We start from the raw sequence: 22,980 nt of genomic DNA on the forward strand, positions 1-22,980 counted from the left end.
CCTGACGGGGGGCAGAAATGATCCAGGAGTGGCCCCCCAGCTGGACGTGAAATTGTAAAGCAATTAATCAAACCTGCTAAAAGGCAGAGCTGACAAGAGCCGGGCCAGCCACGTTATCTGTCAATATTGCTGTATTTATCATGGAAATCCAGCGGGGCCCCTGAGAGGCTGCAGTTTGTTTCCAGGCACCAGCACACAGAAAAAGCACTTGACATTTGTATGGCTTTCCACTCCACCCTTCACCAAGTCTTTCAGACAAGAAAAGCTGCACCTACCCACCCCTAGAGGAAAAAAATACAAACAACTTTCAGTGAGCCTTCGCATTTCCTTATTAAGCCACAGAACGCTCACCATGCTCATGTGGAAAAGGCACTGGGGTCAGTTACTGTGTGCACGGCTGATACAAAGCTTGTAACAATCCGGCCTGAATTCCTCTTCCTCCTCTGACCCCCTCAAGGACAGTTTTTAAGGTAACAAGGAATATGGCAGGTACTAACATCTACCCTTTTGTAGACATGGTGCTCATGCATGTGTCAGCTTCAGATCCTGTAGAGCAGGGGAAGGCAACCTATGGCCCGCGTGCCAAAGGCGGCACGCGAGCTGATTTTCAGTGGCACTCACGCTACCCGGGTCCTGGCCACCGGTCCGGGGGCTCTGCATTTTAATTTAATTTTAAATGAAGCTTCTTAAAACATTTTAAAAATCTTATTTACTTTACATACAACAATAGTTTAGTCGTATATTATAGACTTATAGAAAGAGACCTTCTAAAAACGTTAATTTATTATTGGCACGCGAAACCTTAAATTAGAGTGAATAAATGAAGACTCGGCACAGCACTTCTGAAAGGTTTCTGACCCCTGCTGTAGAGGATGGATGGTCCAAAGGTGAGGGACTAGCTTGGAACCCGAGTTCAGGTCCTTGCTCTGCCACAGACTTTCTACATGACCTTGGGAAAGCCACTTAGCCTCTCTGATTCCCAACACTACAATGGAGTTAACAGCATTGCCCTGCCTCACAGAATGTTTGTGAGGATAAACACGTTAAAGATTGTGAGGCCAGATAAGTACCCAAAATAGTCTAGATTACATGAAATTCATAGTCTTCAACATGAAAGGTCCAATTCTAAAGCAGCCTATTTTTAGTTTCATTAAGTTACTTGTAATTTTTTCCAGTCAAAATAAATAACTCTTATTCCAAATTCTTTAATCCTAAACACACTGTCACCCCAGGATTATAACGATTATGTTACAGCTGTCTGATTAACAAACTGAATTTACAGAAATTGCTCTAGTGACCCCTGCTGTACTGATACATCTGTTTCCATTATATGTCAAAAAAATTGGAGTTAGTAAGAAAAAATCCAAGTCCCTACTCTGAACTGCATTTCCCAGAGTCTTCTTTCACATCAGTCTCATGACTGTAGTTAATGACTGAAGAAAATGGTTAAAATATAATGAGAAGATTAAGTGATTTATTCTCAGTCAGATGCAGTATTAGAATCTCATTCACATAGAAATTTTCCATTAAAGAGCCAACTTGGGACTCTGCTCTTAATTTCTCTGTGGAAGCAGCCCCTAGGGTTTCACCGGCTGACCCATCCAGAAATTTAGCTTCAATACTCCAAGTGCCAAATGGCTAAACCCCTTATCCCCAGCCAGGCCTAGGTGTTTTAGAATAGAGGATTCCTATTTGGCCATCCATAAGAAAGAGTATTAACCTTGGAAATAACATCCCCTCTTCCTCCCACTTGACATACAGGTGACAAAAGATCAGAAATAGTGGGAGCGTGGGAAGAGAACTGACTGACACAGAAGGCTCTGAAAATGAGTGTCATATCCACTTCTCATCCAAGACTCCCAGGAGACAAAGCTACAGCCATCACTCCCAACAAACAGATAAAAACAAACTAACAATACCAGTATAAATACCCCAATAATACTGATTGCAAGTAAATATTACACAACTTCAAATGTTCAAAGCACTGTACAGTCATTAATAATCAATCCTCTGAAAGCCTCGGGTAAGCGGTCCCATTTTACTGACGGGGAAACCAAAGTACAATGGCTTACACCCACAGTCACACGGCAAGACTCTGGCAGGGCCAGCATTAGAATTCAGGAGCTTCTCACACCTAACCCTGTGTTCGCTCCTCCAGATCACAGCGCTTATGTTAAAGAGACAACATTTCTATACATTGTGGAAACCCAAGTTACTTTTCTGTACTTTCTAATGGTTACTGTATTGGTAGCTACTGCAATGGTTAAAATAGCAATGGTAGTTTCCATTATTATATTTTACCATGCTGACAACTTTTGCTTTGGAGAATAACTTTCCTTTGCTTGGTCTCTGCCCTGACAGGACTTTTTGTTGAAAGATTGAGCACAATATCTTCAACGGTTTCTGAATTATGAGGGAACAAAAGCACTTTTTGCATTGCTAATACATTTTCACTACACTTGTGAATAGGGTTACAGCAAAAACTAAGCCTGAAACTGTTTAGAGAGTTTCCTTAAAGCTTTCTATAGGAGGAGGGGGGAAGAGGACGAGACTGGGAATGGGGAGATTTGAAGGGAATGAATTCTAAAAACTGAACTTTCTTAAAGCAGTCAGCCCTAAGCATGTTCACAGCAGCATCTGAAAAGTCTTAATGAAGGCCAATTCCTTTATGATTTTCACAGCACATTCATCCTGCCCAATGATAACTGGTATAAAGTGCTGGTACACTTCATGAGAAAAGCCAAATGTCACTGGAACATGGCAAAATCCCCTCAAAACCACACTAACACCAAGTGCAGAAGAAAATAGTAAGAAAAGAGAAAAACAAACAGAGCCTCTTCTCTTGAATTTAAGAGCACTGCCACACTTCTGGCTGCATTCTGCAAATTCCAAGCTTTTATTTTCAATGATATATAGACATCACTATGCCACAAATGTAACAGGGAAGCAGCAATCCAGCCGGGCAGAAAACTCTCTAGCCAGTAGCAAAGAGGGAACCCACTGCTACCTGGTTTACCTCAACTCCAGGGACACTAAAAGCAGAATTGGGACTATTGAAATGCTAACATTAAGCACACAGAATAATTCTTTTCTAGAGTATGGAGAAATTAAATACAAACTACTTTCATGTGTTAGTGTTGTAGTTAAAAAACCCCCAAAAGTCCTGATTCCAACATTAACTCAGGTGCATTGCACCAGTGCAGAATTTCTATTCCGGTTTCTAGTTAAATATAGTTATGGTGCACACTTTATAACAGGACGACACACAGAGCCAAGTTACAACTGCTGTTGAAGCCTTCACCTTTGCACTTGGTATTGTTTGATTGGGACACAACTGTTCTAAGAAGGGAACACAAATGTTTCCATTACTTTGGTACACTTGAGTTCAATGACTAGGCAGCAGTGTTATGCCAACTACAGACTCCAGGCAAGCTAAGGAGTCCTAGGCACTCATAGGGCACCTGCCCAGTCTATTATGCACCAGGAGATTAAATTCAGTGGGTAGGTTAGATCTTGCTGTTTCCAGACAGACTTCTAACTTAAAGGTGACTACATCAGCAAGTGACTACTTGTAGCCCAGCTTATCTCCATAGACAAGGAGATACAACATTCGCTCCAACAAGAAGTACCATGCAATGGAGTGTAAACTAAATACAAGACAAAAGGGTACCACTATAGAAAAGCAGCTGTTTTGTCTAGCCCCTTGCACTTTAAACCACTCTGATAGAAAGGGTCCTCAAAAGGACTTAAGACTTTTCATGAGATGCTGCTTTGCACAACATGTACCCCTGACCTGATAACCCAGAGTACAACTTTTCTGCATGCACAAACCCCCTTCCTCATATTAAAAAAAGCCTAGAAAGTACACTTGTGAGACAAGGCATCAGAAGGAAGCGTACAGAGAGCATTTGCCTTACTAGGTGGTTATGCTTACTAAGTTCCTCCTATGTTGTATGGTCATGGTCACTGAACCACGATTTTCAATACTGGAAATACCACAGCCACTCCAGTAAAGTTTAGGAACCCCCATTTGAGACGGAGATTACATCTCAGAGCGTCATGTCAGCAGCACCTACCTTTGCCTATAACAAGACCACACTTATCAGCTGGCACCGTGTAGGTTATTTCCTGCATCCCCCCAGGTGTCCCAACGCTCCAGTCCCCACGACCACGACCTCTTCCCCGGGTTACTGCCAGACTTCCAAAGCCATCTCGTTCCTTGAAGGGAAAAAACAGCATTTCCATCAATATTTTTTCTGACCCCAATACCTGTACTACTAATTTGCCACATTAAAAAAAGGCAAAGTAGAGTTTAAACTGCATGATATAATCAATACCACTAATATCACTAAACTAGGGAACTCCTGGCCTTCATCTCTGTATGTGAGATTCTGAAGGTCACAGGTGTCTTCCTGATTCTGTAGGTTTATTTCAGCAAGTAGATATAAATGCATGCCTTCAAACAGAATATCCTTTTGTAACCGACAGGTATGCAGAAACTCAAAGTCCTTTTAGTTGCTGGGCTCCAATCTGAGCAGGGCTCGTTACCTAAGCTTTCCTGAGCAAACCAGAAACCTTAGCATTAATGCACACTGTTTGGCATCAAAGGCCTCATAGAAGCCAAAAGTTAACCCTCTCAGATGCCAATTACCGTGAGAACTACTGGAATCCCTCAGCTGAAATACACATTGCTCCAAATCAACTTGAACCTCCAACCAACGTTGTCCAAATTCAAAGAAGTGTTAGGTCAGGATAAAAGAATCCAAATGCTTTATCTGCAAAGTAAAAGCCCTCTGCTGTCACAGGCCAATGTCAGGGAGGGTGCAAAGATTAAGTGGCTGAGGAAAGGATTTGCCCATGTATGTAAAGAGGTTTTCAAACAGCACTGGGAAGAGCCACAAAAGGCTGTTTTTTCCCCCCACGGCCTTCCAGAAAGATCAGTGGAGCTTTCCAGCCCTAGAGCCTTTTCAGAACAGCACAAGGATGGGTATCCAGGGTACAGATCCATTAGCTAGAACCTGCAGAAAAGATCCAGGAAGCAAAGAGCTCTTTGTGCGCTCAGTTCGTGTTCTGCCGTTCTGAGCACTTCTCACCCTTATCAAGCACTGTGGTAGAGGCAAGCTTTTCCATGCTAACCCCAACCCTCAAGTCCAGGATTTCCCCCCCCAATCAGGATAGATACAAATTGATTTTTTTTTTTTTTTTTTTTTGAAAAAGTGAAAATTGGATTTTTTAAGTTTTAAATCAGATTTATTTGGTTATTTAAACGCTAATTACATTTTTCTTTTTAAAAATAAACCCGTTTAAAATGAAATCTGAATGTAAACGAAATATTAAGGCCTAAACTACTTATAATCTCTTAAAATGTTTAAATATAAAATAAATATGCTGAATCCATGAGTTTATTAAAAAAAAACTGAGTTCAAGGCTGCTTTTCTATATAAAAAGCAATTAGGGGAAAAACATCTAACTTTTGAGGTCAAGCTTTAGCACAGCAGGCCATGTGTTATATTAATGGCCTGATCCTGTGGGGTGCCCAGAGGCTATGCTACTGGGTGCAAGAGACTGGCAAAGTCACCACAGGCTTTGGGACCCTGCCTCTGACTCCAGAAGACACCATCGTGTATCTCATCAGGCCAGGGCCGGCTCCTGGGTTTTGGCCGCCCCAAGCAGCCAAACAAACAAAAAAGCCGCGATCGTGATCTGTGGCGGCAATTCGGCGGGAGGTCCTTCGCTCCGAGCAGGAGTGAGGGATCGTCTGCTGAATTGCCGCTGAACAGCTGGACGTGCCGCCCCTCTCCGAAGTGGCCGCCCCAAGCACCTGCTTGGTAAGCTGGTGCCTGGAGCCGGCCCTGCATCAGGCTCATCCACTGAGCCCATCTGGGTGGTCTCATACTCCTATTTTATAGCTTCTCCCTATCTGAGCTCTGATAGGTTCAAATCTCAAATTAAAAATATTTATGACTCCACCCACCATGGATACTTGCTCTCCAGCTCATGGAAAGATACTGATCTGTCCAGTAACTACCAGTCCTTGCTTCTGGATGGTTTTGGGTACTTCAAGTAAATGGCCTTACTCTGTCTCCTTGCATGTGTACACAGAGATACAAAAAACAGAAACCCATTAATTTCTCAGCTGCTTTCCTCTGCTGCTAAACAAATAAAATCTAAAAGGCACATGGGTTACGCGAGCAGAAGGCTCGGAGCGTGATTACTTCTTGTGTTTTCTGCAGGTACTGGTGGGGGAGTTATGTAACAAGGGAGAAGGAACAGTGTGTGCAACCAGAAAGGAGCAAGACTGGTGTCAAAGCAGGACACTGTGGGTATCTGAGTGCAGCTGCTAGGGTTGATTTCAACACTAGGGAACTGGAGAAAAAACCTGTCATGGCTGCAGCTTGTACAAAAGACCCTATTTGGGAATATTTTCAAGAAATTCTTGGACCTCTGGGTAAAAAAAAGGAACACATACAGAATGTAAACAGTGCAACAAAGAGATGCAAGGCCTGGTGGTCAGAATGAAACATTATGAAAAGTGCTCCTCAAAAGGCAAAGTCTTTGAAGAGGAGGAGGATGTGTCTGAACCATCTGATTAATTTTTCACCATTCTTATGGACAGCCTACCCTGTCTTACTATGCTAGTAAATGATAACTTAGATTACTGTCATAAATGTGTTTTTTGGGGGAGAGATTACTTGTGAATTTCAAAATGTGCGTTCAAAAGATAATTGGCATGTGAGTTTGTTGTGGGAGTATTTATCAATTACTTTTTGACATATTGCTGGACTTCTGACATTTTTTATTGCTCAATATAATCAAACATCCTAGGTGAAGATTTCCTATTTAAAAGTAAAGATTTTAGGTATTAACTTCAACATTTAAAAAAAAGTCCCCCCCCCCCCCCCCAACCAGTTCGGTATGTTGCTAGAGATAAGGGTTTAAATAGATTTAGACAATCCTCATGATTTATTTTCTCTCTAATTTATTCTAAACCCAGTTTTATAGCTTTTAAACAGGTGGTACAAACAGCTGCCGGAGGAGGAAGTCTTTCATTTACAGTCTTTTTCTTCATCATCCAGTGAAACCACAGCTGAGTTCATAATCAGGCCCTGTAAATTCAAGCAAGACTCCACAGATGAAAAGACGTCTTGATTCATTTATGCAAAAAAATTCTCCCTTGCCACTTGTTCAGAACAAACATTTCATTGACTTGGTTCAATCATTACGATCAGGCTACACTCAACCCAGCAGAGCAGACATTGCTGGATACAGTATACGAGAAGTAAATTGAAGAGCTTGCAAAAAAACATTGATGGAACATTTGTTAATCTGAGTCTTGATGGGTGGAAGAATGTACAAAATGATCCAGTAATGTGTGTTTGTGAGACAAAAGAAGAAGATGAGGTTGTCTATCCTACAGAAACTATTAATACACCAGGAAATGCCCATACAGCAGAATACTTAAAAGTAGCAGCAAGCTATAACACACCGAACAAAAATTAAAGTGTCAAATGCATAGCTTTGTCACAGACAATGCTGCAAATGTAGGAAAGAGGAGAAATCTAGAGGATAATGAAGGGAACCTGAAACTTGTAAAATATGGGCGCAGTATTTGTTTGGATGCAGCGCTCATTTGAAGAGTTAAGTACAACTCCAGGAATAAAGAAAAATCTTGTTGAAATTGCAAAATTTTTCCCTAACAGCCACCTTGCTTCAGGTTCACTGAAAAGAACAGGAGGATCCAAACAAATTCCCCCTTGCGATGAAACGACGGAATTCAGTGGTTGACTGTTTTGATCTATTTAGTAAGAACTGGTCTATTCTAATGAGAATTTGTGAAGAAAATAGTGACAAAATAGATGGAACTATCACAGCCAAAGCAGTCAACAGACTAAAGAGAAAGGTAGAAGATTCGCTGAATACACTGAAGCCTATTTCCATAGCCTTGGACAAACCACAGAAAGATCGCGGTTGTGCTGCTGATCGTTTAGGTGTAAATGTGAAACATGTCTTGATACGAGAACCGTTTGTATCCAAGATGTTTAAGGTTATTTTGTTTAATAAATATAAATGTTATAATGCGGTTTTCTATTTTTAAATTCCAGTTACCATCCTAATGCAGCTTGATGCAAATCATGAGCAAAATGTTGTTAGTTATCTACGTAAATAAGCAGTATATTATTCACCATTTTCTTATTATACTAAAAATGTACAATTAGGAAACCGACAATATTAAGCTATCCGAGAACTAAATGGATGTGCTTGAGAGACCTTCCATAGTTGAACCAGCACATGGTTAAGTGGCACCAAGGATAGCAAAACACTTTACGAAAGTGACACTACAGCACTAATGGGTAGCAGCATAAATGGCCTCCTGAAAAGAGAACACAGTTGCCTACTCAATACCCTCTATTCCTTCTTAGAGGGTGGTCTATAGTCATACCACTATGTTTACTATGTACTTCCCATAACTACCTTTCCCATTCTCTATTAATATAGGTGTTTGCCTCATGGGTGTCTGCGGAACCCACCTGTGCTGTGAGAATAAGCTCATTGATGATATGAGCTGCGTGCTGACACCGATCAGGAAGCCCCATGACCTGCGCGACTCTTTCAGGACTAATCCCATCATCTGTGGAGGGAGAGGTGACAAAGACTTAATTAAAAAGGGGAAAAGGCCCACCCACCAAATGAAGCTTCTTTCCAGTATGGCTATAGCCAATGTTTTCCCATAGGTAGATCTGTTGTGTTAGACCTGCCATCTTTCTCCTCTACCTTCGGCCCTTCCCCCATCCCACCTACGAACCCATGCTGATTATCTGAGAAGAGTCTAATAGTGGAAAGGTAACACTTTCACATGCAACATGATAAACCTTGAAAGAGATTGCTATATTCTTAATAGACTAAAGGTAGCCAAGTGACCCAGAGGAAATTATTTGAATTCGTCAAGTCCTGATCCCTAAAGACCAGGAATATCCTGGAGTACTTTAAAGCCAGGAAAGAAGGTTTTTCCATAATCCAATTCTTTTTATCAATTAGATACAAGACCAAGACATTGCTGCCATAACGTCTAACGTTTTGAAAATGAGGTATATACAATTTCTTTCCAGTCTCGCAGGCAACAAGCAGAAAACCTCTGTAAAAACTGCTTGAGGAACCAAGGAGGTGGCATGTCATTTTAAACTGGTGTTAGAAAGGGACACTATCTATTGTGCCGCTGTAAGGTTTCCAGTGTAGTCGCTCTTTGCCAACAAGAGAGCTCTCCTGCCAGCAAAATAAAAGTGCACACACAAAAAAGTGCTGTCCACACCAGCGCTTTTCATTGGTAAAACTTCTGTTGGATGGGGTGTGTTTTTTTCACACCCCGTGACTGACAAAAGTTTTACCGATCGAAGTGCAGCGTAAGAGACAGACACAGCCTAAGTAACTACAAGCAGACAGAAAACTAGCTGCTGTCGATATGCACTAAGCAATAAAACTGGGCAGTCCCCGTTTCGCACAGTGATCAGAAAGCAACAGACCTTTGTTCTCACACAAACCTGGTTTAAACTGAATCCTAACGCCAGCATCATTCTGAATCTTTTTGATCATTTCTCCATTTCTTCCTATTACAATTCCAACAGCAAACCTGGGCACAGAGACCTGATGGGAAAAGAAAAGCAGTGTGAAAACTCAGAACTGGCATATATTCTACTAGTTTTACAAGAGGAGTATTCATCCTGCTTATGTACCATGCCAGGCCAAATGAAGCAGCTCCAGGGATAATGTCTTATCCCTCTTAAGCACAAGCGTATGGGTAATTTTCAATCCTTATTATTTCCACTGGCCATAAATCCCTTCCCCTAGCAAAATTAGGCCTCTATGTTACAAGAACAGCACTTCCAAAAAACAATTTTGGAAGAGATGGAAGTGCCACCCGCAAGCCCAAACAAATGCCCTCTCTGGAAAGCTGGTGAGCCTCTTCTGGTGGATGGGTGCAATATATTTAAAGGCAGGGAGCATTGTGAAGGAAATAAATCTCACTGGCAATGTTTGACGTTAAATGGTCTCCATCCCTCACCCTGGGGAGGTAACCATAGCACCTGTGAAAAGAACATACCTCTATGCTGCCTCCTCCCATTCTAGAGCTGAAATCACTTCGTACGCCTCGGAAATCTGCCTGATCTTTCTCTCGGATGATCTCCAGTACCATTTCCCTGGCTTGCTGTGGGGAAAAAAGTTATGGTTACCTTTTAACTCATGTCTATCCCACTTCCCATCTTGGTGCTCAGGGCCTCAATGATTAGGTGGCATCAAGCAGAATTGCTTCTTATGTTAAGCAGACTGAAATTCCTTCACTTGGGATTTCTTTCACCATTTTAATGGAGATCTGTTTTGTATTGCATCCTCCTTCCTCATTAGTAATTCGATAGCTTTTTAGAAGGAAGATCCCCGTGTGCAATTGTTTAAAGTGTCTTTCAAAAAACATGGACATTTGTTTCTAAAATATAATCTTAACTGGGACTTTAATTTCCTTAAGACCCTTCCCGCTGAACAGAACTCAACCCCTTTTTCTGAAGTAGCTATCACAGAAAAGGTTGACATGGAAAGAAATCAAGTTATTGGCATGATTTAATAAAAGTGCCATTTTCAAAATTATCTGCCAAGTGCAACTACTGTAGCATCCAGAGTCTGTTAGGTGCTGTGCAAACAGCCAATCCCTGCCCTGAAGGGTTTACAGTCCAAGATCCCTTAATTCTGATTTGCATGGGATTTACTGCTCAGGAAGAACATGGAAAATATGCTGAAGCACATCCAGCAAGACAGAGGGGCCGTCTAGAGAGTGTAAGTGACAGGCGAGATGCAGTTTGGTTGAAAATGTAAGAGTGCTTTTAAACTTGTCTTACGGATCTACACTTCTGTAATGCTAGTTTATGAATCATCATTCATAAAATTGAAAGCTGTATTACTAGCTAGATACAGCTAGGAGTGTAGGAAAGGATATTAGTGTTCTTCAGGAAAGACTTGAAACACCCTATCATTGCAGGTGTTTCTAAAGGCAACCAGACACTCAGCTCCCACAGAAAATCAATAGGAGCTGGGTGCCGAACACTTCTGAAAGATCTCACCCATTGTTCCTATGCTTGGGCAGGAACTGAAAATTTAACTTTAGCTGTTGGGTGCTACATGGTGCAACAAACTGCTGTACCAGCCTTTTAATGTGTTGAGAGTTGTCTAAATTTAGATTAGTGTGCCAGCCTCTAGTAAGGCACCTCAAGCACAAATTGGTATAACTGGTAGACTAAACATCCACTATGAAGCATCCTACCACCTCCGGTGGGATCGTGGGATTAAGCTCTGAAGTCACGACTATATGTTTTAAGTACCTAGCACAATAGAGGCCCTGGATGCAACTGCAAGATAAATATTAAATACGCTTAAGCTTTGGTGCCATGAATTGTTCTGCTTTCAGATTACAAGTGTTAACTGGCTGTCTGAGGTATTAAACATTCTGGTTACACTAGAGTCTTATCTATAGTATGGGTGCCAGCACCTACCTTCATCAGTCGACGTTTAGAATGAACAGCAGCCATCATTTTCTAACAAAGCATCTACAGCTTTATTTAACTCCGCTACATGCTCACAAACACCATCAACAATTCCACTGTTTAAAGGTTCTGTTAGTACAATTATGCAGAATCACATGAAGTGTTTTTACTCCATACCTGTACTTTAAAAGCATCTCCAGTAATACGGAGAGGTTTATCTGCTCCCGTCGGTAATGGGCCATCTTGGATCATAACCATTTTCACACCTGTTCGCTCCTGCAAAAGCCACACAACACTTGAATAAGCATGGTCCCTTGAATAAGCATGGTCACAGTTAGTGACCAAAGTTTGGACACCTAACATTTATATGGGTCAGATCAGCAGCCTTCCAGCATGCTATTTTTTAAGCAATCTAGGATACTCTGCTTTACAAAAGACCACAACTGCTCTACAGCCTGAGCACAGGACTGCAAGGAGGTGCGCTTCTCACCATACCACATTCTAGTGCAGAGACCACTGCAAAGAGAAAATCCAACTTCTGTCTTTCCATCCAGGCGCAACAGTGAGATAAGAACCTCTCTAAACACACAATTACACAGTGTGCCAGATACCTTTGGATGATACAGCCAAAATTAAAGCTCTCAACCAAAAAATCACAATTACTATCTTGGCATAAATGTATTTCTGAAGCCCTTTATAGCCTTGAAAGATTTGTAAAGTATACCAAGATAGACAGAGAAAAAAAATATATCCAGGAACACTGATTTACACACAGATGTGTTCATGGGAGTGGAGGGAGAGAAGAGGAGATTAAATACCAACTTCACCTACAGAAGTAATGAATTTGATAAAACATATCCTGGGGAACAGCACAGCAGACATTAAGCAGCTTCACCAAGGCACCTGAATACTGACCTGGGACACCCTTTGCTATGCCAGATGAGGGCCCTTCCTAAACAGCGCATACATCTTGCCACAGCTGGGTGCTTCTCTTATGATGCACACAAACGTCCACTAGGAGCTCAACTGAGGACAAGATCATTCCTTTTGTAACTCAGGGCTGGATTTGAACCCAGATCTCTGAAGGTGAAAGACTAACATTAACCTCCTACAGCAGGCACTAGAGGCTCTATTTTCAAGCACGCTTTCTTGAGCTCTATTGGGTCACATACCACCTTCTTAAGTTGTTGTGAAGTGAATGGATGGAATGCCAAGCTCACATACTACGGTGGTACGTGTACTACCGTTTGGGAACCCTTAATCTAGAGGAACTTTCCCCTAGCAAAGTTCCTTGAAGTAAAAACATCTTGCACACCTGCAACTGTTTTATTGTTTCGCCTCCTTTGCCAATGACTAGACCCACTTTGGATGCCGGGATCAGAATCTCCTGGATCGTACTGTTGCCATCAACATCGTTGTGAAAGCCAGGGCCATTCCGACAGCGATCCACTATCTGCCCCAATAGCCTCTTCGCTTGTCTTTGAAAAGAAGCAAGGAAAATGACCATTAGACAACACTGTTTCATCTGCCCAAGAAACGATTGGAATGTGAGACATTTGGGGAGAGGAGAAGTGAAGAGATGAGAAGAAAACCATGGTTAGCACAATGGCTTTTATGCTTTGGAACGCCAATTCCCCTTCACAACACCTATCGGCACTTTGATTTCTAAAAAGTGGAAAAGGGAGGAAGGAGTGCATCTTGACTCCTTTGATGCTTACACATTTTTAAAGCATTGACTTCACCACAGCTGGGGTGTACCACATTTGAAGTGGTACTGTTAATATAAATCTTCGTAAATCACAACCATAACCTCACTTCCTGACTGAGGCAGGCGAGGAGTGCTGCTCTGATACAGTAACACAGCAGGTTAGACCACCACCCTCTGATATGACACAGAGCCACAGGTGAATCCCTTCTTCTCGGCCTACTCTCCCCCAGCAACACTGGCAGGGTTTGCTTGCAGCCTCCCATCCTAGCTGGGGCTGCTAAGGTTGTACAAAAAATGGGGCAGGGACCTCATGTAGCAGCGAGGACAGGAGATTAAGTGCTGCTTGTGAAAGCAGGCGGATGACAAGGCCAGGACATCACTCCCTGGCAGCTTTATAATGGCTGAGCTGACTGGCAGTGGCTTTCCATCTTCATGTTAATTGCTGCCATCTACCTGCCCCTTCCCTTCACTCAAGAGGCTGAAGCCAGGTCAGCAGCCAGCCATTTGCACTTGGGTGCTGTTCTTCCTCTCTCCTCCACTTAGCATCCAACCATCTCATGTACATCAATACTCTGAGGAAATTGTCCCCTTTGGATGCATTCCCCTGGGAGTGTCAACTCAGGGGGTTGGGGGGTCCGATGGCCTGCGTCCAACAGCAGAGAATCACTCCAACCTCGGGCCTCAATCAGGAAGCAAGGCAGGAGCTTGACTTTCCAGAAGTAGATTTCAGATTTGAAATTAACAGCTGTGTTCTTGGTTGTTGTTTTTTTGTTTTGTTTTTTAAAAAAGCACAAAACCAATCTTAAGTATTCATCAAGCCCTTAAGTTAATTTTTTTGATGGAAAAAGTAAGGGAGAGATTAAAACAGAGGGCACACTGAAACACAGAGCATCATCTGCCCTCTGTTTTAATGGTCTTCCTTACTGTTTCCATTAAAACATAATTTTATTCAAAATTTAAGGGCTTGATGAATACTTAAGATAATAGGTGGTTGTTTAAAAAAAAAAAACCTATTAGGAATATTGCCCTGTTATTGAGCCTTCTTCCTCATTCAGCTTCACAAGTCTAAAGAAGTGGGATCACTTGAGACAGCCTTGGATAGGAGTATGTGTTTAGCTGCATATTTCAGAACTGTAGGTGTTAAGATCTGCTCTTACCCATTTTCCCCAAGTGTCTCATCAGGCATTACAGCTTTTTAGTATTTTGCTCTTGTTCTGAAATATTCTTCGCTAGAGGAAAAAAATGCCTCAATACCAGCAAAACCATATTGTTTGCCCTATAATATGTGCTTGCCAATTACACTTATTCTGGTTCAATGCTTGCAGAATTATGGTAGAGTGAGGGAACTTAAGCACCCTTAGATCTCATAGGAACGGAAGACTAGTGAGTCTTCTCTTGAGAGAGACCGTCTTTGTGCCTACATATTTTTATCAAAATGCAACTCAACGATTTCCAGATGGATTTTAAAAAACCCACCTACCCAAAGGTTGGGGAGAGAAAGAGCAGCTCCATATGTTAAGTGTGTTCCTGTAAGCCTGAGGATCCTGGATCCAGTCCCAGCAGGAGGTCCTCAACTGGTTTGTGAGAGTCTCAAACTCAGCTCCTGGGAAGGGGGAGGGAGGAAACACTGTCCCTAAATTTTCTATAGGCCTACAGAATAGAAACCCCTGCTGGACTGCCAAATGTGTGTCTACCATGCAGGGACCAGAGTTCAAATATTCAGTTCAGTCCTTCGCATCTAGCTGGCAGCTATATGGAGGCGGCATCCTGATGGGTCTCATGCTGCTCTGGAGCAACACCCCCAGTTTATTCAGGAGTGCAACTGACAGGCTCTGGGGGCCTTGTGCGGCCCCTCTTCAACTGGAAGGATGGCCATCTCAGTAGCAGTGGGAAGGCGGAGGGGAGAAGAGTGACCTTTAATGGCTTAATTTAGTATCCTGGAAACTTGCAGTTAGTCAACTGCATCCTAAGTGCCCTAAGAGCAACCCTGTGAAATGGAATTCCATGGGAATTTCTGCAGAGGGTTCAGCAGACTAACTGGAAAAGCCTTTGATAAGTAAACATCTCAGTGTTAGACCAAGTGGCTCTAGAGTCTGGTGGCCCTAAAGCTTCTATAGGCCAATATTTGCTGATTGTGGCTAACCAAATAGCAGCACTGATAGAACACAGGGGTAAGGAAGAGGAAAGGAAAGGAGAGAAAAAAAGAACGAAACAAGACTCACTCAATGCTCTCTGGTGTTCCGGTGAGCACACAGGGCCTCTCGGGCATCCCGCCGCTGTCTGTGAAGGGAACGAGAACATGACAAGGACTGGATATTTCACAACTCCTGAATCGCCAACAGTAGCCAGCCAAGCAGGCAGATACAAGCAGCCAAGGCATAGCCTACAGAACTAGCTCTTTCATGTTTAAAAGAGGCAGTAAAATCTACATGATCCTTTCTGGATTGCACGTTATAAGAGGGTGGTTAGAGACATCCAATCTCAAGAACAAAGGGCAGCCTCAAAGTACACACAGTTCTTGTGTGAAGCAATCAGGTTCTATACCCGATTTGAACACTTGGCTGCAGTTCATTATAATTATGAATCAGGAAATAAAGCAAATATTTTCTAAGTATTTTATTTATCCTTCAATCACCCTGCACACTCACTCCTGCTTGAGTATTCAGTCTTGCTCCTGTGGCATCTTAGACTGATATGATTATGGTGTTTTCCTACACTTAGTACAACTATATATTCCACGTTAGCTTTCTTTTAAGTGTCACACTCCTAGTAAACAAGTTGTTACATGCAATTCAATTGGATTAAAAACACTGGTCAGCTGCTTCAGTGACCAAAGGGCAGCACTAAAATGTTCCCTTTGCACATAGAGCATGTTAATAAGAATTCAGAGATATCCAGGAGCAACGTATTTCAAAGACAAAATGGATGTTTCCTTTATTTTTAAATCTCTCCCTGCCAATTAAGATAAAAAACCCAGAAGATAGTATTTTGCAATAACTATATAGTAACACACTTCTGTTTTCCCATGGGGGGCGGGGGGGGGGGGGGGCGCAGAGACACCGACTATCTTCACAGAAAATAGTATAAAGCAAGAATACGCAGCATACCACACCAGACTGGTACAGTCTCCTTTTTAGTTTGAGATGGATCCTATCAGGAGCAACTCCCGACCTCTTGAAATTTCAGTTTCCAAAAACTGACAAGACTAAGCACAATAAAAAATTAAATACAATCCACATCTGATCTCTCCAAAGAAGTGCCACTGGAAGACAGCCCTAAATAGGAGCATTTCCCATCTCTGTAGGGAACAACATGGACTATAATTTAACACTTAAGTTGCATCTGCTTCTTGATTAGAGGTGGTCCCCTCATTTTGCTCCCAGAAGTAGTTAACAGGTCTGTTTTCTGTGCTAGTATGGAGGTCAGTCCCAGAAAAGAATTCCCTTGTGCATCAGTTGGTAACCAGCGATAACACACATGAATGTGATGGACAGGCCTCCACGTCTATTGGACATGCCATATTTCAATGCCACGCCCTGCTTCCACTACACACACTAGCTCTTACCTGGAGCAATCTGAATTTTGCAGCCAGACTCTGCCTGGATCCGTGAGATCTGTTCACCACCCCTGCCGATTACTGAAACAAGTTCAACAAGTGTCAATTTACTGTAGTCCTAGCCAAGAGCAGAGTATCTGCTCCCTTTACTCCATTGCAACTGGCAGTAAAGGGGAGACTATATTCCAAAACTGTAAAACAGGCCTCTATACTCTGGCACACAGAAAGCCAATGTCATGGTAGAACCATTACTAGAATTCAGCAAAAAATTTAATTGTATTTCCTTGTAAATACAAGTCTTACACTGAACTGGGAATACATGGTAGGTAAAAATAAGTCACTAAACAGAGCCAGGCCAGGAAAGGTGTTTTAAGGTTATTGTCCTGTGACAACCTGAATCTCAGGTCTGAAAAGAAAACATGGCTGTCCTGATAATTTTGCAGCCAAAGCACAGATATTTTGGGTGTTGCTTTATTTATTTATTTTTAATAATTCACTGTCCCTCCTTCAAGAGCATGTCGCTGGTTTGATCTACACTTTAATACACCTGGGTTTTATATTGAAGTGCCATGCCTGACCTCAAGCTGAAAGTGAAAGCTGGCCTCCCTTAGATCCCCTGCATCACTGAATGACGATTGTGTTCCACACTGTATAGCAGGGAGAGAACATGCACAGCCAGCCAGATACACCCTTCCCAAAGAGTAACATGGAACACAGCTGCAGGTCAGCCAAGTCTAGCAGGCATGATTGGGTCAACATTCTCTCAGTAGAGGGCCCTCAACTGTGGAACTTGCTTATGCTAGTACCTGTTTGAGCTTGAATCTTTATCACCCGCTTACTGTGTGGCATGAAGCAACTTTTTGCCCAGACCTTCTTCTTATGGAACTACAGAACTACCTTCTGAATGGCCAGCACCTAGCCCCTAAAAGAGATTGGGGTGGGAGGGCATGGGGGGAGAGGGGGAAAGGAAAGAAAAGAAAAGAGTGCCGCTCCTTTATAAGAAACCAACAAATGAATAAAGAACTGAGCCAGGAAGAGAGTGTTTTCAATTTCAGCTTCAGGTTGGACACCCGGTCAGTCTGTGTGTAAGTAAACATGGATTGTTATTTCCCTTTTCACTCTTCACACACACTAAGCAGAGCATTTGGGGTGATGCTCCTTTACCAGAAGAGATGGCATGCTGGAATCCGAAGGTTATGGAACATGCCATGGCATGACTCTTTAGTCATGACAGCAGGAGGATTCCCTTGAAAGGAGAAACAGTGAACAGCTGGAGGAACACAGGAATCAGGGTGAAGGGTGTGAGAACATCGTCAAGGGTGCAAGAGTGAGGTGAACGAGAGAGAGAAGAAGAAGATCAGGAAGAAAAAGGAGAGAGAAATCCACCTGGGCAGGAAAGTGCAGCCCAGTTATTTCTCACTAGGCATCTGTTTAAAATTCAACTTTCACTTTAAGTGTTTAAACACTATTTCTCTCCTCCCTCTTCCCCCAACCCCACTGACAATAGTGTACTTAAATGCAGTAACTGGTTCTGGTGACAGGCAAATGGATTTATTCTTGGCAAACCATTATGTAATTTGGTCTGGGGAATCTGTCGTTACAGCCAGAGTTACCAGAACAGCAGATCTTCAGAAATCTGTGTTCCCTGCCACCTCACACCCCAAAAAACCCTATTCCATATTCATCACTGTAAAACCCTTACCAGCAAACAGGTAGTTTATATCTGGGTTTTTAAGTGCAGGGCATTGTGGCAGAGACAGTTTAATTTGCCCTTACTGGGGGATGTTATTAATAGGCAAGATTTTTCACAGACAGTAAATTCACAGTGGCATTGATTGAAGTTGTGTGCCTTATTCCTCACCCACCACAATAAGCACTGTTCCTGAACAGAACGTATATTCAGAAACTGAATTTAAAACAAAAACATCTAGGATACTTACTAAATCCAACCATTTTATCAGGCACTTTGAATTCTTCTGTTATTACTGTCCTAAAAATGGAGATTCAAATAGTCACTGCAAAGAACAGTTTAGTAGACCACCTTTGTCCGCCCATAAAAGTCAGCCACAGAATACAAAGTTGTGTATAGAAAAATAAACACTTCAGCCATAATCAAAACCATTTGGGTTGGAAGTGACCCCTAGAGGGTCATCTATTCTACCCCCTTCTTCGTGGAAGAATGGGTTTAGTTATACCTAAACTGCGATATATTTTAAACATAGCCTTGATTAGCTCCACTGAAGTTGATTCCATATCTCCTTTGGCTGTTCTTGCTCCAAATGCATAGCTGTTCAAGTAAGTAAATCTTTTTCTAAAACGGAACCTCAATTTTCTATGATGCAGCTTAAGCCCATTACTTCTTGGTCCGTCCTTATTGCATGAGACTAACTGGCCTCTGACCTCTAATACCCCTTAATGCATTTGTAGACAATTCTATCTCCCCTCGGCTAGATCTTCTCTGGCATTAACATAAGCCGTTCTCAGCTCTTCCTCTTAGGTCTTAATTTTCACAAAATGTTTTATCATGTTTATTGCTCTCTGGACACTCCAATTTGCCTGTCTTAAAATGTGATGCCAAAAACTAAAGTTTTCCATCTGAGGCCTAATCAGTGTCGAGTAGAGCAGAATAATTACCTCGCTTGTTTTCCAAATGATACTCCTGTTAAACACAGCCCAATGCATATGGCATTTGCCTTTTTTATTAGCACTTGATTCAAGTGAATCTTGATAGACACTTCCCAACTCTTCATACATTGAAACATGCACAATATCCAATTTGTTTGACACCTCTGAAAGCAATTCAATATCTTTGGAGGAAGTTTCTAACGAGGCCTCTTGCGAGATCACACAGTTTGCTTTATAACAGCCATTGGAAGAATAAAAATACGGATTTCTAAACTTTTCCCCAGCTGTGCCATAGATAAGTACTTATGACTGAAGACCTAATCTGTAATATGATTATTACTGCAGCACTATATTGTCCCCACTCATACCAGAGTTAGAAAATGGGTTGCCTTTAGTGTCAGACAGTGTGATGCCATGGTTCGATCCTATATTGTAAAAGGGACCCCCAAGTGAATTAGTGGTGGTGAAAGAGTGCTAGTTGACAGCTTAAAGAATGAGGTCCTCTGTTTGGAAAGGGAACAGGCACAGCAAGGGTCTACCAACTGTTCTAACATCACACTTACACCTTGGTGTAATAGTACCACTTCTAAGTACTGGAAGGTTGCAAGTATCCCTATCCATTCCTTGCCCTTTCTGCTGAGCCCTTAAACAGAGGGATTGGTTAGAATGGTAGTGTGCTGCCATCAGCACATCTGGAATTTAAGGGCTTTGAGCAAGAGGCACCTTCTGAAGTGAAATCACCACTACTCTCGACAGAAATGCAAGATTCTAAAAATCAAGAAGGACTTAAGACACGGCATTCTTTAGAGCCGCACTATGCCACGCCTGGTAAGGAGTCATCCGAGGGGTCGTATTTTACCAGCAAAACGAGAAAAACTCAATTGACAGCTTAATACTTCTAAGAACAGATTTAAATTTTATTAGAGAATATTTCTGACTCCTCTTCCACTGCCAAAAAAGCAGGTCATTTTCTTATGCTCAGTCCTACAAATTTAGATGAAGCCAAATCCAAGCCTTCCTTACAAAAATGTGAGCTCTTTTTTGAAGCGTGCACAGTCTCAGAAAGGGTAGGCAAAAACTGCAGTCTGGAGAAAAACAGAGCCTATAGTTTTCCACGTTCTCAACCTCTGACTTCCTAGCACTCTAGTACAGATGGTGGATCAATAAACAATTAGAACTGATCAATAAATAATAAAACATAACCCACTGCTTACCTTTGATGTACCAGGGCCCCTAACTGGTTACCTACTGTGGCAGAGAGAGGAAAAAGGAAAAAAAATCAAAGCATTAGTACGGATAAACTAACTTCATCCCTATAGAAAGAGTTCTTACCATTTCATCAGAAAAAAGAAAGCAAAGCAAAACAGTAATTTAGGTTCAGTGGCTGAAATGAATGTGTTATGTGGTAAGAAACAGGAGGGGATTTCTTGATCAACGCAGTCTACAATCCAGTGTCCAGCTGAACACAGGAAAGGAAATTGATCTGTATCTCCCCATGCTGAGAGTCATGGGAGAAAATCCTGCCAGCCCAAATCCCTGTAACTTACCTCCTCCCCCTTCCCAAATTAAACCCAATGTAAAGATCAAGCAGATTTTGGTAGATATTAAATTAAAAAAATCAAAAAGCCAAAACAGATTTTGAGATTTAGTTTAATCAGAAGCATTAGAGATCACTTGCACATACTTCTCTCTGTATCTCTTATCTGTGCTCCATGGAGCCCACTTAAACGGAGACCTGTTAAAGGAATAGGTCTGTTAAGTAACCTTGTGGCACCCACATTGTATCCTTTTATCACATTTCTAGTGAATACACACATTTCAGCCACTCTTACATTGTCAGCTGGTGGCTCATCTAGGATTACCCCTCACCTCCTCAACTAACCTCCCCCAACCAAGACAATGTTTTTTCTATTTGTTTCATCCTCCCACCACTGCCAATAGATTAATTTTTCCTCTGTTACCTTAAAAATATGGTGCAAATACAGACAGGGTCTCACTGCAAAGTAGGAAAACATCCTGCAAAGCTTCCTACAGGACTTCACCTGTGGGTAACACACTAAGAAATGGGCCATTTGTTCCTAACAACTAGAAGACCATTTTGATTACATCATACGCCTGGGGGGCATAGATGGTGAAAACAGATGAAACAAGCAGATACCATCTGAACTGTGATAATAAATATTTTGTTCCTAACTTCTTGGTGATAAGTTGTCACTCAGATGATGAGAATAAGGAAACCGATGCACCTCACATTCTTCAGATATAAGAGAGTATTTTTTGCAATGCTGTAGCCATGTTGGTCCCAAGATATTAGAGAGGTGGGTGGGTGGGTGAGGTAATCTTATTGGACCAGCTTCTGTTGGTGAAAAGAGACTAGCTTAGAGTGTACACAGGGCTCTTCACGGCCAGGAAAGGTGCTCAAGGCAGGTCTACACTACAAATTTATAGCTGCACTGCTTTAGCACGTCCGGTGAAGGCACTTTAAGTCAACAGGAGAGAGCTCTCCCACTGGCTTAATAACTCCACCTATGTTGGTGGAAGGTTCTGAAAGGGTCTAGGGAGGTAAATATAGGTTAAAAAGTTCACCCATTTAAACTATTAAAATTATATTGTTCAAACGGTTAACGATTAAAGGGGAGGGCTGGGGGGCTGCTCCAGCCAGCCAGCATAGCTGGGACTGGGGCCGCTCTGGCCAGCCAGTGCAGGGCTGCTGGAGTCGGTGGGCGGGCCGGCCGGCCCGAGTTAACCATTTAGACTAATGCTAACCAGTTAATATTTGACATCCCTAACAGGGTCCCACTGCAAAGTAGGAAAAACATCCTGCAAAGCTTCCTATAGAACTTCACTTGTGTGAAAGACACTAAGAAATGGGCCATGTGCTCCTAACAACTAGAAGACCATTTTGATTACGTTGGTTATGAGGGGTATTGGTCATCACAGGAGCAGAGAGGAGTGCAGGTTTTGCATCTGTTATGGCAGGGTCTGATGCAGCTTTGAATTGGTATGTCCTGAACTGTGAAGACCTTGCTTCTGATGAGCACGGTGAGGTTGGAGGGTTGTTTGAAGCAATACCGTCATAACAGATGCAAAAGTTGCAGACATACTCCCACAACATACATTTCAAGATCCATAGGTCCTTCACATACCTACCATAACAACATGTGGTATACCTCGGCCAGTGCACCGAATGCCCCAATAGTAAATACCTGAGTGAAATTAGACAGTCACTATGCTCTCAAATGAACCCTCAGGGGAAAAAAAAAAAAAAAAAAAAAAAAAAAAAAAGACACCACCACCATATCAGCAGGCACACACTTTTCACAGAATGATCACTCCATATCTGACCTCTCAGGCCTCATTCTCAAAGGAAACCTGCACACCTTCAGAAGACTAGCCTGTGAGCTTACATTCATAACTTTGCTAGACACTACAAGTCATGGACTCAAAGACCCTGGATTTATGGCTCATTACAACAATCTGTGACCCGCTAACCCTCCTTTGTCCTGACTGCAGGGGTAACAACTGCCCACCTCCCCTTAAATGATCTTTTGCAACATGTTCCTCCT

General features: G+C 42.2%; 1 protein-coding gene across 12 annotated transcripts in view; it reads right to left on the minus strand.

Annotated features, from left to right (window-relative positions):
* FUBP3 (far upstream element binding protein 3) overlaps window positions 1-22,980 on the minus strand; it is a 56,985-nt gene that overhangs the window by 13,948 nt on the left and 20,057 nt on the right. For 5 of the 12 annotated variants that reach the window (XM_054007328.1, XM_054007329.1, XM_054007321.1 and 2 more), the window contains exons 3-13: window positions 21,099-21,149; window positions 20,629-20,662; window positions 18,730-18,779; window positions 16,799-16,870; window positions 15,456-15,513; window positions 12,841-13,003; window positions 11,703-11,801; window positions 10,097-10,201; window positions 9,537-9,639; window positions 8,529-8,629; window positions 4,077-4,218 (exon numbers count right to left, since the gene is read on the minus strand). In XM_054007328.1, coding sequence (XP_053863303.1) covers window positions 4,077-4,218; window positions 8,529-8,629; window positions 9,537-9,639; window positions 10,097-10,201; window positions 11,703-11,801; window positions 12,841-13,003; window positions 15,456-15,513; window positions 16,799-16,870; window positions 18,730-18,779; window positions 20,629-20,662; window positions 21,099-21,149 — 978 coding nt within the window. The remainder of the gene's footprint in view (window positions 1-4,076; window positions 4,219-8,528; window positions 8,630-9,536; window positions 9,640-10,096; window positions 10,202-11,702; window positions 11,802-12,840; window positions 13,004-15,455; window positions 15,514-16,798; window positions 16,871-18,729; window positions 18,780-20,628; window positions 20,663-21,098; window positions 21,150-22,980) is intronic. The other 7 variants (XM_054007325.1, XM_054007332.1, XM_054007330.1 and 4 more) reach the window with 3 other exon arrangements.

Source organism: Malaclemys terrapin, chromosome 17 (assembly GCF_027887155.1).
Source record: "Malaclemys terrapin pileata isolate rMalTer1 chromosome 17, rMalTer1.hap1, whole genome shotgun sequence".
NCBI lineage: Eukaryota > Metazoa > Chordata > Testudines > Emydidae > Malaclemys > Malaclemys terrapin.